The 19,558-nt window shown below is 35.6% G+C and overlaps 1 protein-coding gene across 3 annotated transcripts in view; it reads left to right on the top strand.

Annotated features, from left to right (window-relative positions):
• Positions 1-19,558, top strand: part of VTA1 (vesicle trafficking 1) — a 37,415-nt gene that overhangs the window by 4,134 nt on the left and 13,723 nt on the right. For all 3 annotated transcript variants that reach the window (XM_009281455.2, XM_009281456.2, XM_009281457.2), the window contains exons 2-5: positions 1,441-1,535; positions 4,668-4,795; positions 5,510-5,585; positions 10,687-10,798. In XM_009281455.2, the coding sequence (XP_009279730.1) occupies positions 1,441-1,535; positions 4,668-4,795; positions 5,510-5,585; positions 10,687-10,798 (411 nt within the window). The remainder of the gene's footprint in view (positions 1-1,440; positions 1,536-4,667; positions 4,796-5,509; positions 5,586-10,686; positions 10,799-19,558) is intronic.

Raw genomic sequence — 19,558 nt, 5'->3', positions numbered from 1 at the left:
GGGGGTGGGGGGGTGGTCTTTAAATGGTTGGGCAGCCCAACAGCTTTAACACTAAAATTTGTCAGCTTTGCTGTCCCAAATAAGGAATGTACACTTTGTCTGGTTTGAATAATCAGTTGTATATGAAACATGAAATACAACTTTTAAAATCCAGAAAAATGAGTTGAATTATGATGCTCACCAGCAGAACCTAGGTAAGTTTTGTTGAGAGAGATCTAATTTTATTAGACAGACTGATAATAGATGGAAAAGGCAGACAAACTTTTGAGCATATAATGCCGCCTTCTGCAGCAAACATCAGGATAAGTGCAGTTTGAAAACAACTGTGTTATATTTGTGTTTACTGAGATAATTTGAAGGGAAAAGGCTATCTCTAGTGCATGAAGAGATGCTGGGAAGGAGAGAGATGGTAAAGCTGTGAAGCAAGTAAGGATCACTTGCAGAACTCTGTGTCCTGCAGGAAGAAGGGCATTGGGGTATGCCATAATAACTAGCTCGTGATAATATTTGGTAGAGCTACAACTTTTAGTTCTTAAGCTCCGCATTTGAAGGTATTTTGTAGGACTCCCTTGAGGGTCAGGACTGAGAGTTAGTGGAATGGGGTTTTTCTGTGAAAAATGTTCTGTATTTGGTTACTGAATGTTTCTGTCCATTTTCCCTTCTCTGTGTGTCTTAATCCTGGTAAATAATAGTTGTTTGGTTTTACCCACAATTTCTTGAAGCATATAAAGTTCTGCCATGTGCATATCTAAAATTCATAGATTTTTTTGGTAGTAAAAAGATAATTTTTAATCAGAAGACATTAATCATTCATTTTCAAGATCATATGAAAAACTGGCAACTTTACTTGCAGGGCAAGTTTAATCAAGTCTGTCTTGTCTGATTTAAAGATCAGGTTTGTGTTTTGTGTCTTTGATGATAAGTATGCATATACATGGGTATAATAGATGCTTAATTCCATTTGTTAAAGTGGAGTTTTAAAGCTAGCTAGTTCCTGCTACATGAAGCTTCATTTTTGAGATATATCCATACACTCTGTACATATATGTAAGTCATGAAAATTATTCATGTGTAATTAGGGATAAAAGTCGACTGGAAGTTCCTATTTGAGAGAGTTGCAAACGAGGATGGTGATTATTTACAAAAGCACTTAATATTGCGTCACAGTGATACAAGCATCAATCTGAAATCAGCAGAAATACTCATTGAGAAAAATAAAGCATAAGTCTTAGAAAAATCTCTCCTAGTATCTCTGCAAGACTGAGCATAATGTAGATTTTGCTGTCATTGCTCACTAGTACTGTAGTAGTACGTTGTTAAACCACAAGATGAGTTTGTCTTTAAGAAGGGGGGGGGCATTGCTTTATTTGCTTATGGGTTTTGTGTTAGTTAATCACTTCTGATTTTTTTGTGTGTCTGATTTTTTTGTCTCCTTTAAAGGTCGTTTGTATGCAATGCAAACAGGGATGAAGATTGATAGTAAAACCCCAGAATGCCGTAAATTTTTATCCAAACTTATGGATCAGTTGGAAGCTGTAAGTAGAATTAATTGCTCTTCTCTAAAACAATTCATGATGTTACTTTAATTTTTATTTAAGCTTCTGCAAATACTGTCTTTCTTCTGTCATCAGTTGTTGATGCAACTATGCTGTATGCAGGTATACTGTATCAATTTAAGGTGTATGTAATAAATTGGCATAAGGATTGAAAGGAGATAAAGCTGTATGTGTAAGTATATTTATATGTGTACATGCACAAACATAACTGAAATTTCATAGAGCAGACATTTGCTGTAAGGTTCTGTCTAGACAACATGAAGTACAATACTTTATTCATACATATTCTCATGAGAAGTCATAATTCATTATGAAATAAATGCAGGAGTTCTAGAAGACTTTTTTTATTGATTTGTCTTTGATTCCTTGAAGTTTGTGAGAGTTATTTTCACTGCTATAGGACTGGCTAGCCTAGTCCTTGGTGCTTTTGAAATTTTTGACCTAAACTGTTGTGCCCAGGGAGTTTTTTAAAACATTCTCTAAAAGATAAAGATACTTTTGATTGTATCCTCTGTTAGAGATTAGGAATCTTATACTATGAATTTTTGTAAGCACAGTCTTATCTGTGTGGGTAAGGGATAGCTATGCCACACTCTTTTGAGTAGACCTGATAGTATTAAGAAGCAAACAACCTTACATAGAATGGAGTTAAACAAAGAAAGGTAAAGTCATTGTACAGATGGTCAGTTTAAGTTCCAGGAGCTGTTTATGTTCACGTGCTGTAGTTTTCAATAGTCTCAAAGGAAGTGGCGTGTGGATTTTAAGGTTTAAGTGTTTATTTGGAAGCAGAAAGTAACATTGAAAAATGAAGCAGTGGTTATTTTTGTGATCAGTATTAATGATTCCATCCAAAATCTAGCCATAGCAATGCTTGAAGAGTTTGTGTGAAACTAGTGCAACAGCCTTCAATTCTTCAGAAAGAAAATGAAACATGAACCATTTGTCTTTTATTCATACTTTGTGCTTCTTGCTATGTTTTATCTCTGATTTTTTTAGCAATGGAAAATCCAGTGTACAGTGACTTCTCGGTGTGTTATTTCATCAAATTTTAACATCTATAATGGGTCTGATTTTCATGCTCAAAAGGGAAGAGAGGTGGCAGGAGAGATGAGATTAAAACTTGGAAAGATTTTCCTCTTCATTCCCTAAGAATTGTTAAAATTTATTTGATCCCTTGCGGTGCTGCAGCAACTAATCTGCCAGCAGTGTTCAGTTACCCCTTTTGTTTCAAATTTGGAAAGACTAGAAAACCAGCAAAAACCTGTGGTTTCGTCTTTCAGCTGCTGGTAAGATTGTCTGTGTGACAACTGATGCTCAGGTATTGAAGTTCCTTCTGTGTAGCCAAGTGGCGGAAGGATGGAGGGAGCACTTCTAAGCAGATCTAATACAGCGTTTTTGGGGCTGGGAAGCTTGGGTATATTGAGAAGTTGGACCTCTGCAGTAATTCAATAGCAGCGGTTTTCAGTCTGCCCGTAGCCAGCAGGGGGCACAAAGGGGTGCGGCAGGTCTGTGCTGAATGTTTCTCACGGCTTTCTGTGTGTTGCCACAATTATTTTAAAGGTTAAGACAGAAGCTTACAAACAATCCTGAACTTTATAGTAGCAAAGAATAAAACAGTGTAGATATATATGGAAATCACCAGATGTGTTCTTTGCAAGAAACTTCATAATATTCCAAGTATGTGAATTAGTTAAATGCAATGATTTGGATCCAAAATGCATGTTTCTGTCAGAAATATTTTTACGTACGATTGTGTTGTTTTGCTTTTCCAATAGGTAACTGTTTCATTTAAAAGTAAACAACTTGGTTAACTTTAATATTTTTAGAAGCATGTGTAACTGAGTGTCATTTGTGCATTTGAAATCATCTCCATTGAATATTCAATCAGGTCAAGTATAGTAATAAGTTATTTTCTGAATGTAAGGTGCATATATAGGCTGATGAAATATATATATATAAACAAATAATTTTCTTCCTCAATTAACTTCAGTGTTTCATTTCAGTTACATACCTTGCAACTTACAAATTGTGGTACACTCACAAGAAAAACAATTACACTTTGTAAAACACAAATACTTTTGGAAAACTATGTAGAGTATGAGTTTGACAAAAGTCTTCAAATTTAAAGTTCTGTTTGGAAAGTTTAGATTTCACTACTGAAATCAAGTAACTTTTCTGGCAGCGTTCCATGTATTAAAAAGTTGGCAGCAATCTAAAAAATATGGAAATGCAGCCTGCATGATTAAATTTTCTTTACACGCACAGGGAAAAATAACTGCCATTCAGAGATTGTTTTTAAATCTTTTGGCAAAATAAAGGCTGTGGGTTAGTATCATGCAGTGTTCCTGTTTTTGTTCTCTAAGGATAACCTGAGATTTCCTTATGTGCAAACAGTAAGCCTATTCAGAAGCTGTAAATCCACCTGTTGTAACTGTTAGAGGGTTATTTGCATTACTGATTTTTATTAGGAAGCCTGAGGATTCTTGTACTCTAATGTCTTTGAAAAGAGGTCTTTGAATTGCAGTACACTGCTTGCACTGAAAATTCCAGTAAATCCATAGGTCACTAGACCAGTCAAGGTAGGGCTCAGACGCTTTGAAAGATGTAATGAACTTCAGTGACATAACCTTACAAGAGAGAAGATACGTGATCACTCTGACCTACAGTACCTTTATAAAGCATGCATTACTTTATCAATTGAACTGTGTTGAATCCCGACACAGGATTCAGAGTGCTTGGTCTTTCAGATAGTAAGGGGAAAAATATCTGTAGCTATTACTTTACAATGTTGTAGTTGTGTTTATTTTTAACTTTTTTTGTTCGGTTGGTTGGTTTGGGGTTTTTTTAAGTATTTTGTGATTGAAGATGGTATTCGGAGCTACTTATTCATACTTCTCCCTCCAAAAGAATGTGCTTTCTCTTTAGCATGATACTTTTAGCGTTTGTTATGTTAGAAGCTGGAGATTTGTAAAATGGAAGTGTGTGTTGTTTCTTTTTTTAAATTGTACTTGGCTTTGTCTAAATCAGCAGCTTCTTCTTGTGTTTGAATTAGATTGCAGAATTGCTAGGGTCTAATAAGGTAATGAATGTATTTTTTTCAACTTTTTTCAGATGAAAAAGCAATTTGGTGATAATGAAGCAATTACTCAGGAAATTGTTGGTTCTGCTCATGTGGAGAATTATGCTTTGAAAATGTTTTTGTATGCAGACAATGAAGACAGAGCTGGGCGATTTCATAAGTAGGTGAAAATCTTTGGTTTTGTTATCTGAATTAAGATCCTGGTCAGGAAATTTGAATATCCTAACTCTTCTTAATTTGACTGGAAACAAGAATTGTGCTTTAATGCATTCTTTTCTCTTTCAGAAAACTTGATTTGTTACTCCTTGTATGTCTCTAACTTCACACATAAACTGGTATCCTCCTCCTTGTGCTTTTTAAGAGGTTGCTCACCTATGGGCAAGCCTTCTAAAACCCCAGCCTAATCTTGAGCTTCGCGTCAAGCATGTTATAGTTTTTACTGTCCAGTGATATTAAAATAGTTGTGATGATACATTACGTGGTTTGATTTACAGCAATTACTACAGCATGTTGATGACTTTGCTAAGCTTTTTCTAAGATAATATAGGATGTCCTATGTCCTATATTGAACATTCCAAACTAGAAACTAAGTGCAGAACAGATGACCAGCTTTAAAAAATACTGAAAAGTTTCTGCATAGTAGTCAGGAGACTAGCTAATATACTGCTACATTTAAACATTATGAAGTAAATTCTGTAACATTGGATTAAAAGAAAAAAAAAGTGATGATTGATTCTGTAACATTGGATTAAAAGAAAAAAAATTAGTGATGATTGGCTTGAAATAAGCCAGTGTGATCTAAAATGCCAACTTCTAAAATGTGATCCCAAGAGACTGACATTACCAAGTTAGTGAAATGTTTTCTTTTTTACAGAAACATGATAAAGTCCTTTTATACCGCAAGTCTCCTGATAGACGTTCTAACAGTGTTTGGGGAGCTCTCTGAAGAGGTAAGTATTAGGGATATCAGTGTATTATCTGATTGCTTTTCCTAGCACAGGTGCCAATTACTGTTTTAGTTCTGTAAAGTTGTTTTTATAATTTATGAATATGAACTTCAAAGAACATAGGTTCTGATTGTGTAGTCAAATACATGTTAGTAAGTTATAAGGAATTGTGCTAAGTATTTCAAATAAATTATATGTGAAATATTAGATAACTGTTACCTGTTAGAAGATGCTTCATGACTTAAGCATCAGTTAGAAATGCAAAGTCTGATTATTACTGTGGGACACATAGCATTACATTGAGCAAGTAGGAATGATTATAGGGAAAAATGATGCAAGGTTCCGGGCTTTTTCCACCTTCACTTTTTTCAACCTGCAAGCAAGAACTTTAGTGCTAGTAACTGAGGTGAAATTGTGTACAGTTTAGCTAGAACAGATGTTTTTGGTTTTGCAACAAACACCACTTTTAAAAGGTGATATGTTAGGTTGGAAGAATATGAACTTACTTCATAAAAAATGGCTTTCTGTCTGGCCATTAGGACATGAATGTTTTAATTCAAAAAATTATCTACTAAAGTAACTAACACAGTGCTCTTTTTGGCAGGTGATTTTTTTAATCAAACAAGCATTCCAGAATTGGTTGAACAAGATCATGATTACTTTTATTAAGGCACACCAGAATAATCTCTCTTGGTCTGTTTTAAAACAAACTTTTCTGTTAGGTGCATAGTCAGCTGCTCTCTGTTATTCACGCCCCACAGAAGAATTAATCTCAGATATAGAGGAGCAGGTACTCTGAATAAAGTATTCCTTGTTCTGAAAATTAAAAGTGAGCTTTCCTTGCTAAATTAACTGAATGAGAAGCTCGTTTTGAAAATGTCGTGGGATAGTTGATAACTTCTGGCAAAGAAAAAAAATTAGAGAAAGCTGCTACTGACTCATTGTTATTCACGCCCCACAGAAGAATTAATCTCAGATATAGAGGAGCAGGTACTCTGAATAAAGTATTCCTTGTTCTGAAAATTAAAAGTGAGCTTTCCTTGCTAAATTAACTGAATGAGAAGCTCGTTTTGAAAATGTCGTGGGATAGTTGATAACTTCTGGCAAAGAAAAAAAATTAGAGAAAGCTGCTACTGACTTATGAAGACAAGTTTGAAAGATTGTTAAAGGGTGGTTGAAATACCTGGAAAAATAAATAAGAAACAGCAATGACGCTAAACAATCTGAGACAAAATCAGCAAGTGCTGATCACGTAAGTGCTGAATATGTCTCAGGGCACCTAAATCCACATAGGAAATCTACAAATATTTTTTTTCTCACATGCTCGAGTGTTACTAGTGTAAGCATGGAAGCCTGTAAAAGTGCCTTAGAAACCAAAAATTCTGCTGCTTTGCAGGACTGTAACAAGCCCGTGGTTGTGTTGGTTCCAAACTATTCCATATCTTGCTTGGAATTCACAGACTTGACATCCTGTATGTAAACTGCCGATCTGATAAGCATGCCTAACACGCAGGCATATTTGTTCAGTTTAAAATGCAGTCGTTGTGGCTACTTTCATTTATAAATATTGGAAGGAAGGTAAAAGAATGGTTTTGATAGTGGTGCAATATCACGATGACATATGACATATATACTATGACATATAGGAATGTAAGGGTAGCTATTAAAGATAGGTCTTGCCCAAGAAGAACACCTGGCCAAGTGTTCTTGCAAGATTCTATATCTTCCATAGCCTGAGACTGTACCAGCGTACAATTTTCATCTATCAAGAGGTGCAAGTGAGATTGCTCTTCCATGTGTTTTCTTAAAACTGGCTGCTATGCACCCTGACATCTTTTACGATACCAAATAATAACGGTTCCTAGAGCCACAGAGTGAATGCACATTGAATTGGACTGAAAAGACAAATCAAATTAGACTGTAAGAATCCAGTGCACAGGACAGTGCACTGATTCGGTGACTCCTTAGAGGTCCTGAAGCAATCCTTCTTGTAGGTGGAAGAAATTGTTATAAATGTGAATGTGGAATGCTAACAGTCATATGTTTTCTACTGAATGGGGTGGGGGTTGATACTGAAAGGACAGAAGCGCTTTGTAATTGGAAAGAAGCAGAATTATCTCATTTTGATTGTTTAATCAGTGAAGATGTTGTTAAAAGAGAGTGTATAAGAAATACAGTAAAAGGTTTGCACTTCTGGCTAGCATCACTACATTTCAACAGTGTCCTTATCCAGTGTCACATGAAGGAATGATGGGACAAGTATGACATACGACTGTCTTAGACTTTTGCAGAAGCTTTTGTTAGCCTGAAGTAAGCTCAGCCCATCACTTGGTTATATGGTAAGACATCTAAATTTTCTATCCATTCATATTATTCAGACCATCTGTGTGTCTTTTCAGTATATAATTGCCTTCATATGTATGGAATATCAACCATTAAAAGGCTTCTAAATCAACAATGGAAGGCATAGAAGGCAGATACTTGACACCTAAAATCAGAAAATGGGTATTGTAAATAATATGTATATTTTTAATTGGCAAGTGGTTGATTATTGGGTAGTATGAATGGATTGTGTCACAGGAAACAGTGCATGTTCCATATCTCAATATTAGAACTAGGCAAAAAGATTTTCTGGAAGACACGTTTTACAAGACACACCTTACGTCAGATCAGTAAGAAGCTGTGTGATAGTAGTGTTATTTTCATTTACCTCAGTAGTAATGTTCATACAGCAGGGCAGCCTTCCAAAAAGGGACAGCAGTGCATATTAAAAACAAACTAAAAGCAAGAAAATTTAGGTTCTCAGTTCTGGAATGATAAGCTTTGCAGTTGGGATGCATAATGACACACATCAAACACTCTTTGTTCCCTTCTCCGCTCTCCGTCCAGTGTTTTGGTGGGGCGTTTGGTTTGGGGTTTTTTTGGCTCATTCATAAATACGCTTCCACCAGCCTGGCTGAGGGGCTCAGCTGTGTCCTGCAGTGGGTCCACTGGAGCTGGCTGTGTCTTGCAGAGGGCAGCCCTGGCCTGTCCTCACAGATGCCACCTGTGCCACCCCCGTTGCCAGCACCTGGGCACGGACACTCAATACAACAGCATCTTCACACTTTATCAGGAAATAATTGTGGTATTAGAACAGAGGGGAGATGTACGGGCTGTTAAATCTTGCATAATGTTCTTTTCTAGAAGTACCATACTCTGGATGTGTATTTCTGCATTTTGTGGCTTCTAGTGTATTTGTGAATGATAAAAGAATTCATCTGTAACACTACCTGGCCAGGAAAGATTATTAAAATAAAGTATTTAACAGAAAGCTATGTTTTCCAATTGTACTTTTCCTTTCTGAGGTATATTGAATGCATTTTAATAAATCTGTCATTAGGATAGGCTTTTTTCTGGAGAATATTTTATTTGCGAAAACGAGGACCGTGTCTTTCTCCTGGGCTGTGTAAGCATCCTGGTGGATAACAATGTATTAAATATGAGGAAGGGAGCTTGCTGGAGATATCCATTATACTGTCACTCTCTACCCTGTTCTAGATGACAGTGCAATAGACTTTATGAAGTACAATTTTGAATTTAATTTTATTAATTCTCAAAAACTTTGAATGTAATTTCAGTCAGGACTTTTAAAGAGAGATTATTCTGTCTACCTCAGTTTCCAAACCACTTTACCTGTGATTGTTACTGTGGAAATTTGAGTTCACCAGTACCTTGCAGGTGATGATGTTGATGTGAAACACGCTATCAACCTGCATTGTTCACTTGGCCAAATTATTGCGCTCATCCTTCCACGTTTCTCATCTCTGTTTATATTCAGCCTTGTTCCTTGAAACATATTACCTCATAACTGTCAGAACTGGTTATTTCTCTTACAACTTTTGACAAAGTAGTTGATTTGCATAGTCGGTTTAAGATTTCTCGTAACAATTGAGAACTCTTCCTGAATTAAAAAAACACTATTGTAACAGTCCCAGGAGATATAAAGTGCCCAATCTTCATTTAATGTTTTGACATATTAAAGTTGTACCTAAGAACAGTAAAGTATATTTTAAAAAATGAAATGGAAAATCTCAAAATAGTTGAGATTCTGACATTCACTTCAATCACTCAAATTTTGTGAAAAGAAGACTTTATGAAACCCCAGGTGAAATGGTTTTCCTCAATTCCTTTCTCTCAGAAACTGAAAATAGTGAAAAGTCATGTTGATTTTCTTTAAATACTGAAGTTACTACCACCTTTTTTCAATTCAAACTGTTACCATGGAAATGGAATCGGAATCAGAAAGGCAAGCAGCAGATGCTTTTCTCACTGCTATTGCTTCAAATTGACACCATTTCAGAAGACGAGAGTTGGCAAAAAATTATATTGACTGTCAATATAGTAATTAATTTTTTGGGAAGTATTAATATTTTTTCTAATACCTGAACTATTAAACTTGTCATTAACAGTTTATTTAAAGTCATTATTATCATAACCCCTTGCTCTGCAGGTAGTTTATGTATTGCTAAAGTCCTTATCTGATTTTTAGCTATGTTGTGAAGATACTAAATCAAAATATTGTATGTCCTAGAATATCCCACATACCACATTAATCTGCAACTACAGCAGCCTATCTGTATTCATGCTTTTAAATACATTTTTAAAATGTAAAATAATGTAATTAGAACTAAGATTTTTGTATTATTGATCAGCAGGAGTAGCATTTTAAGTTTCAGATATTTAAAGTAAATATTCATCTAAGTTTATGGAGATGGGAAGTTCTCTTTATTATGTCACATCAGTAATTACTACACAGTGCTCTGCCTTTCACACCAGATGGTCCTGGTATAATTTATTTCCTTTTCCTGACATACTGCACTAATTGAAGATCTCCACATTTTCCTTTCATGCTGAGATCCTGTTAGAGCTGTTCTCTTTTTTTAATTCACCAATTAATTTCACATGTGTTGTTTATCTTTAAAGGGGTGTCAAATGATAGCAGAGAAGGCAGTTTAGTTTTATAATCTCTTCTCAGGGTGGAAAACCTGCTTGTATTTCTGTTTTGAATGCATCAATTCGCAGAAGTGAGTGGTTAAAATGGCTGGCGTTTTCCCTTCCCCAGAACATCCAGCACAGGAAGTACGCCAGGTGGAAGGCAGCATACATTCATAACTGCTTGAAGAATGGAGAGACTCCTCAGCCTGGGCCTATTGGAATGGAAGGAGAGAGCTTCGGTATGTGTTTCCCTTTTCTTTTTAAAAGAGCAGAGGGCTGGGCCAAGACCGAAATGGTGGTATGCACAGTTCCTCAGGGAGCACCCCACAGGAAGCACAGCTTCCTTGTTTAATGTTCCATTCACGATGGGCTGCCTTCTGCTTTTTCTTCTCTGCTTCTCCTACTGTTATTTTTATTGGACTTTACTATTTTATTGACTTAATAAATTTTTTTTTTTCTTTCCTTTGTAGTGGAGATTATTATTTTGAACATAGCTACTCTCTAAGAAGGCATTGTCGCCTTTGGGCCAGAACCATACACTTCTTCAGCGCTACCCACAGTCCTTCTTTTAAATTTGTTCTGTAAAGTTATGATCCCTTTGCCAGTTTATCCTCTCTCAGGAGTTAAATAGGAATAGAAAAGGGATTGATTGTAGATGAACTCAACTTCAAAGCAAACACCTGATTGTGACACAACCCCTTCCTCCCCATATAATAATGTGGTTTTCAAAATAGGTTTATGGCCTACTCTTTTTCGATAGGATTTCCTGCTGCTTTCTCACTTATCCCCCCTTTCCTTGTGGTTTTTTAGTTACTCCCTGTGTTCTTCTGTACCGTGACTTTCCTGTACAGGATTCCTTGAAGTTACCTCCTTAACTGTTAGATAAAAAGTGATTTCCAAGACCACCCACTTACCAAAATGAATGTTTATCAGAACAGGTTGTTTAAAACCTCCCAAACTGTAACTTTTAATGTCTTCTATTTCATGCATTCAGACATGTCTAAACTCTGCTGCTAATTAAAAAGTCTTAGTTCTTCAGTAAGAAATGTTAGGGGCATCCAAACCTTTCTCATTTAGAGCTTTTTTAAGGCAGACACCACCACTGTGAGCAGACGCAAGCTAGCCTCTCCATGAAGTAACAGAACACATACTAAGCAGACTGTCTTACAAGACCACGTTGATCACATCCTAACCTATTCTGATAAAGACAGCTCCATTCTCTTATGTCATTATGTGTATTTTTACTAAAAATAACTAAACAATCAAAACGGAGCTGTCATATTATTTCTAAACTTTATAATGTCAACCTATTTCTAAAGTATAGATCCAGAGGCTTCACAGATACACGCGAGAATGAAATCACTTACAAAACTTTTTTTGTTAAACTGCTGAAACAGGTAATAGTATTACTGTTCTATAAACTGACCATGCTTTTCAGTTATTGATAAAAGCAAAATATATGCAAAAAAGAGACATTTCTGAAATATATAAAAATAAAAACGGTATGTAATTGTTAAATTAACTTTCAAAATATTTTCACCCATTTACTTTTCCATTGTTTGCAGTTTTTCTGCTTAATGCTTCGTGAATGTTCAATTCTTTTTGCATTTCAGCAGTTGCTTTTGATAGCGATCAGTTTCATTAATAAGGGGTCTCTGTTTTCCTCCTCAGTCAGTGCAGAAGCTTGAAATACAAATTTTAAATTTGAATCTCTTATGGAAATAGGATGTCTTTGGGATGGATATTTTCATTTTACAAATTAAATCAGACTAATTCTGCACAATGACAATAACCTCTACGTATAATTTGTCACATGCCTAATGAAACAAGTAAGAACATTAAATGATTTGAAATTTTCCTCTGAGCTAGTATACAAGACTTTTTGTGGCTTGAATAAATGTCACTTAAGTTGATGCTCATTTCTCTCTTAACTTAAGCTTGAATTCAGTAATACAAATTTTTCTAATAAAAAGTATCAATAAACAAATCTACAATGCAAAAAAGATAAATCTAACTTGTTAGGTAGTTGTAGAGGTAGCTACATAAAGTTTTATGTTCATACGTATTAATACATATAATCCATATATCTACACGTGCGCGCGCGCATACACATATATATACACACAAGTATTTATTTGTTTGTTTCCATTCGTTCATGTTTGGGGTCTGTACTTGGGTCTTAGGTGGATTTTGAAGTTTGAACCTGTAATTTCAAATGTTATGAATAGACTTGTGATTTTCTGCACATTGGTTTTATTTTAAACGTCAAAACAGTAGAAAACTGGTTTCTCTCTGGTTCTCAATCTTTTCCTCATGCGATCTCATATTTTGAAGCTTTTTCCTGTTAATCTGTTGAAGAAAGAGGAGGATGGGCATGACCTGCTATTATAGAAAGATTAAACTGGTGGTCCTTCCTGTAAGGTATAGCATCCTATTCCACTTGGCAGCCACTAGCTGATTATTTAGCAGAAGACAAATGTGCAGCAGCAGATAAAAAGTGACAAAGTAGCATGAATAAAAACTGTCTAGCTTACCACCTTTATCAGACAGTGAGCAAAGTATAAGGAAGTAAAAGGTAGGCAGTCCTACTCCTTCCAAGCCCACCTTTGTTAGAAAGTAGTATATTGATTGAAGTATGAGAGTTTTCTATTGTCTTCCAAATGTGAACTGGAGAACATGGCATACAAGGTGAAGTTAAGTGGGTCTAAGGAGAGTTCTTACTGCTGTCTTAAACCATACCTAATGGGAGAGTGTAGAGAAGATCTAAACCAGACTCTTCTTGGATGTGTATAGTGATAGGACAACAGGCAATGGGCACAGGTTGCAACAAGGAAAATGTGAATTAATTATTAGGCAAATGATTTTCATCATGAATGTGGTCAGATATTGAAAAGAGTCCAAGAGAGGCTATGGAATCTCCATCCTTGGAAATACTTAAAACCCGACTGGACACAGTCCTGGGCAACTGGCTCTAGCTGACCCTGCTTGAACGGGGGGTTGGACTAGGTAATCTCAAGAGGTCCCTTCCAACCTCAGCCATTCTGTGCCCAGAGCAGCATGGTCTGTGTTAATGCTGCTATGAGTGATGAATTAGACCAGGTAACCTGCAAGGGATCCTTCAGCCTTTTTGATTCTTGAAAAAAATCATTCAGTTGTATATGGAATCTAGCTGACCCTGCTTGAACGGGGGGTTGGACTAGGTAATCTCAAGAGGTCCCTTCCAACCTCAGCCATTCTGTGCCCAGAGCAGCATGGTCTGTGTTAATGCTGCTATGAGTGATGAATTAGACCAGGTAACCTGCAAGGGATCCTTCAGCCTTTTTATGATTCTTGAAAAAAAATCATTCAGTTGTATATGGAAGAGAGAGTCAATGGGTGCAAAGGAGAGGGCCAGATAAGAGTGCTGCTGAGGTTCAAATTTAGCCAAAAAAGTCTGAAAAGTGGCTCTCCACAGTGTAATCTCTTATCATTTATATCTCCTGGCCACCATTACATTAAAAAAAAAAATTAAAAAATTATAAAATACATCATCGCCATTTTTTTAATGAGAATGTGTACCAAACATCTATCCCTGTTTATTGTTAGCCTTCATTTTGTTAAAAGTAAACAAAAGTGTCTAAAAGCCTGGGTGCCAATTATAATGTCTTTGCAGTTTCCTGGATAAAATATTGTTTGGGTATTAATACTCTAGAAACACTGCAACATAAGTAAATTCAAATATTTGTGAACAAATAATGAGTATGATAAAATTTGATTTCCAGTCTACTGGTTTATTGTTGTTATTATGCTTTCCTTACCTGAAGATGTCCTACAGACTTAAACACTGGAATGGCTATCTCTACCCACTGAAATACGCTCCAATCTAGGCACAGCTATATTTGAAGTGAAGCATTAGCAAACTAATTTGTTCTTCAACATACGATCTTTTTCAAGGCAGTTTTCTTAACTGTTGGTGCAGCTGTAGCGAGAGAGACTTATGATGCAACTCCAGCTGCAGACATCACCACATCTTTGTTAGTCAAATTACACCAGTTTGATAATTTAATGGAGAAGACAACATGTGGGGAAAAAAAATCCTTTTGTTATAGTGAATGCAATGAATAGCCCAATTAAATATTTCTAGCTTTAAACTATGAGCTTTTTAGTGCTCTGGCTCATAGTGTGGTGATGTCTACAAAGTGCTTTTTAGTGCTCTGGCTCATAGTGTGGTAATGTCTACAAAGCTCACCTGATTATGTGAAATGAATTATGAATTCTAAACAGTTACAAAAATAGAACGTCTAAGCAAAGATTACAGAGCTTTTGCTAAAAATCAGTGTATGCAACTTGTGTAGAAACAATAATTGTTCCTCAGCAGCAACAAATAGACTCTTTCTTCATTTTATTGATGTGGAGGCAAAGGTAACTGACTTGCTCAAGGCTGCAAAAGAAACTGTTGTAGGAGGGAAAGTAGAATTCAGACTTAACTCAAATCTTTGCTATTCATTGCAGGTCATTACAAACAGTAGCATGAATAGGTGAAGACTGTTGCTTTCATTAACGAGTTATGTCTACATACGACTTAAAAGGGACACAAATGCTGAGTGAGCCAAAATTTTAACATCCTTATTGATAGGGAGCCTGCAATATCTCTAATTGGGCAATATCTTTTTATTTGTTGAATTGTATTTCATGTAGTAAGAGAATTTTTCACACTGTTTTCTGAACAATGAAACAAAAAATACTTTCTGATGTTTATTTTTGGAAATAAACTCTGTAGTGTAGGTGTCCATAACGCTTTACACAACCAAGACAAAAATTTTATGCAAATCAATTTTTATTAGAAGAATCAGTAAAAAAAAGTGTCAATTCTTGCTTTGTGCATCATAAGAAGAAAAGCAGCATTGTTTGAATGTATGGCTGGACCTTCCCCATTCCTTTCTGCTTGCTCATTTTCTTCCTCCCCTTGCAAGTGGAAAAAGTCTGTTTAAACAGAGTGAAACTAGGTCTCTGTAGCTTGACAAATTACCATTTTTTTCCAAAGTGTTATTTTCTTTGTGATTCTTGAAAACCATACTGTAACTCTTGGAGATGGTTTTACAGTAACATAGGCATGCTTTATGCGGTTCTGCTGTTGGATTTATGGATGCTTTTGTCAGGATGCCACTATGGAAACCTTAAAATTACATGCTTGATTTATTAATGCAGTTGGAATAGAAGTCCTAGAGTACACATAAAGGTCACTTAGCAGTAGCCCTAGGTCATCCAACAAGATTTTATAATTTTATACTAATGAAAAAAAATTAAAAATGTAATTTCAGACATCAAGAAGTTCCTAAATGGTCACGGTGTAGCCATAGTAAAATACATTAAATGTCACCAATTTCATTGCAATATATAATATGTATTCTACATTTATCCTGCAGAATTCCAGGAAACCTTTATAGTCCCAACTAGTAGAAAGAACAGTGTATGAAAAGTTGATGGATTTTTGGTCCATTTCTCAATGTTGTGGGGGGACAAAAAATATATATATATTTTTAAAAAGCAGTGTTCCAATAGAACCTTACATTGTGCCTCCTTTAGCAACATCTCAAGCTAAAGAGAAACAGTGCAGCAGAGGGAGAAAATGTTTTTAAATTAAAATTAATAGATTACCTTTTTAATTACCTCCAGAGAACTGGAGGAGTCTGGATTCCTTAAAAATAAATATTTTGCTAGTTTTAATTTTAGTGCTCTGGGCTGCTGAAGTTAGGTCATAATCGGTGCTTCCTTACACTAGACAAGGGAATGCCATTAAGCCTTGAGAATCCTCTATTTATATGAAAGTATCTTTGGACAGTTGGTTATCAGGCCAGGGGTATCAGCCTTATTCCACGAAGTCTTGCCTTCAATAAATAAATAATAATGTAAAACAACAAACAAACAGATAGTCTGGGTATACTGTAGCTCTGAGGAAAATCTAAAGGGCACATGGATTCATTATGCTGGGATCCAAGCGCAAAGGCTTGATGAGATTCCAAGACAAGAAACTCAGCTGGAGCTGAAACTGAATGTGAAACAATTGTGTCGCTGTTTCACAGCCTGGAATTTCAGCATCCTTAAGCAAATTGTGAGGAACTTTAAACTCTAGGTTATTACTGCTTTATGAGAAATTAATTCTCTAATTTTTCTAGCGTTCATTCCCATTCCCTGGAAGAGATTTGTTTTTCAGTAATGTTACGGATGTTCTAACCACAGAACTTAAAAACAGTTTGTTGACTTAAATGTTCTTTTCCAGCAGCTTGAAATCCTTCTATTTAGCACTACTTTTAAAACTCTTCATAAATACTGCAAGCGCATATCTCAAAATGGTTTTAATACTTTAATATTTGATAAAGAATATTTTAAATATTTACTTTGCAGAAAGAATAGTTACAGTGCTTTGATGACATTCAGGCACTTTAAACGCCTAAGAAGAGTTAATTTAAACAAAGCTGCTTTTATGTTTAATACAGTTTAACATTTGCCAATTGCATAATGAGCAAATCAAACAGTTGAGCTTGATCTCTTGATACATATGCCTGATCAAAAAGTATATCGCCTTTTTGTGAATTTGCCTCTTACAGGCACTGTTATTAAGGGTGGTCAGCACTTGTAACACTTTTTTCGTTGATTTTTTTGTTTATAACATTGCCAGACTTGAACCATTTGAGTTTGTATCTTCCAAGACTAGTGTTGCCTAAAGCACTGCACTTCTACAGGAGTGCCTAGAGACCATGAACTATGCAGTGAGGAAGTTTGAAGCTGAAACTGGGAATGTCTTGGAGAGAAGATTGGGAGGTAGTGCAAGACAGACACAAGTATGGGGCAAGGGGTTGCAGGTAAGGGATATGAAGTCCTGGTGCGGAGAGAGGGAAATCAGAATGGGACTGAAGAGCCAGTTAAGGGTGACAGGAAGCTGCAGGGGGCAGAATAAATGCATTAATGGTTTAAGTCTGGGCAAGAACTTACAGGTAATTTCTCTTAACTGAGATACTAAGTACAATGAAAGCACGTTTTCTCCCACTCCCTCATTCTCAAAAGTGGCTTAGTAATTTTTACAACAGCTTTCCCAAAATACTAGCTTCAGGCAGACACCCAACATGGAAAATTCAACTTTATGGCTACAATTTGACCAGGCTATAAATAACTGATAACAGTGTTACAAGTAAACTTGGGCAGCCTTACCTTCAGACAGCATGATGAGTGTTGTGCGTAACTATTTCCTTAATCTTACGTACAGTACGTCTCTGGGATTTTGTTAAACTAAATTTTATTTTCTGAAACTGTTTTAAAATAATTTTTTTTAGTTAACACCAGAAACACTGAAAAACACAGCATTCAACCAACGGCTTATTCCTGTCATTACATTATTATTTAAAAGGTAGCATATCTGGTGTTTAGTTTTGAATCTTGCCTCTTCTTTTTGCCAGTTTTAACACGTTTAATTTTACTTCCATGCATGTTAGCCACATGGTATTGCAGTATGTTACTAGCAAAAAATACAGCAAAGGAAAAATCTGGCACCTTAAGATATCCTTTGCCTTCCAGAAATCTGCCAGATGTTTGTTTGCATATGTCAGAAATAGCTTCATAAAACCACAGCCTGAATTACTGGTTGCAGCAAGTGAAAGTAATTTTCACAAGAGTAACATACAAAAATTTTACCTGTGTTCTGTGTTTTTATATTGAATTTTGCTAGCAGTGCTTCACGCTCCTGACAGAACTTTGCCTCTAGGTTTCTTTGCTTTTTAATATTTGTAAATAAAGATTCTTGGTATTTGACTGTGGATCTGGGGGATTTGTGAATTTGTTTATTAGTACTTGGATGTTCTGAGTGAAAGTAAACTACTAAAACTTTGCAATATAAAACAAAAAATATATTCTTTAACTTTGTATTTATTAAAGTCCAGTAAAAATGTCCTAATGACAATACTGTTGATTTTACTCTGCATTATAGCCTTTTGTTGTAATAAATAGTATTGTGAATTAGGAGGTGTTTAGTCATTTTTAGTAAAGGTAGTACATGAACTTTTTCTGGGAGGAAGAGGATCTTACATGGGAAAAAATTCTGATATTTGTAATATTAATATTTGTAATAGTAGACTGTTTAATTATTAAGCAGTAGAGGTGTTTGCATAACATAATCTTTGCATAACCCATAATCTTATATAGTTGAAGATCAGTGTGGATTTCATAACGAAAAAACATCTCTCTTGCCAGCTCTAGACACATAGAGGTTTGGTGCTCCCATATTCTTTTGTTCCCTTTCAAGAACTGGCTGTTAACAAAGCCATTCCCAAAACTGTGCTTGTTCCACCTGATATTATTGATACAGATGAACACATACACAGTAAAAGAAAATTAGCTTTTTTAAATTGAACTGAATTCAAATTAAGGAGCAGAAATCAACCATATTCTAAATTAACTAGGTCATTAGCATAATAAAATCGGACCATTAGCCTTCAAAGCAACATTGAATAAACTAGACCAGCACCTTAAGAACATGACTAGATTGAAAAATAATATATATGTTCTTTGTACATGCTATGGGATATATTGAACCTCATTATTCTTATAGTGCATTATGTACTCTAACTGTTCTAGATAGAGTTATGACTTGGCTAAGCTGCATTTCGTTTTCTTGTTTGCTAATACTTTCCCAAAGTTCCCCTTTTTTGTTATTTATTTGTGGTTTGTTTAATTCATATGGGGTGGAAGGATTGGCACTGTCTTTCTTTTTACAAAGAGTTTGTAAGGCAAATACAGTTTTACATATTCCGGTTCAGGTATATATTGAAATATAGATTACTACATACTTGTAGTATCTTGTTCAACTACTGTGGATGCAGTACATGGAAGTATAAGGGATTGTACTAATGAGACAAGTTGCTTATATTCAGACCAGTAATGAGATGATCCTTCAATTTAAACAGAAGAGATCTTTGAAAGTATGTGAGTTGGCTTAGACAGGTGTACTCTGCGCTGGGTAAAAAACT

This window comes from Aptenodytes forsteri, unplaced genomic scaffold (assembly GCF_000699145.1).
Source record: "Aptenodytes forsteri isolate BGI_AS27 unplaced genomic scaffold, ASM69914v1 Scaffold82, whole genome shotgun sequence".
Classification (NCBI taxonomy): domain Eukaryota; kingdom Metazoa; phylum Chordata; class Aves; order Sphenisciformes; family Spheniscidae; genus Aptenodytes; species Aptenodytes forsteri.
This window is presented reverse-complemented; position numbering and strand designations above follow the sequence as displayed.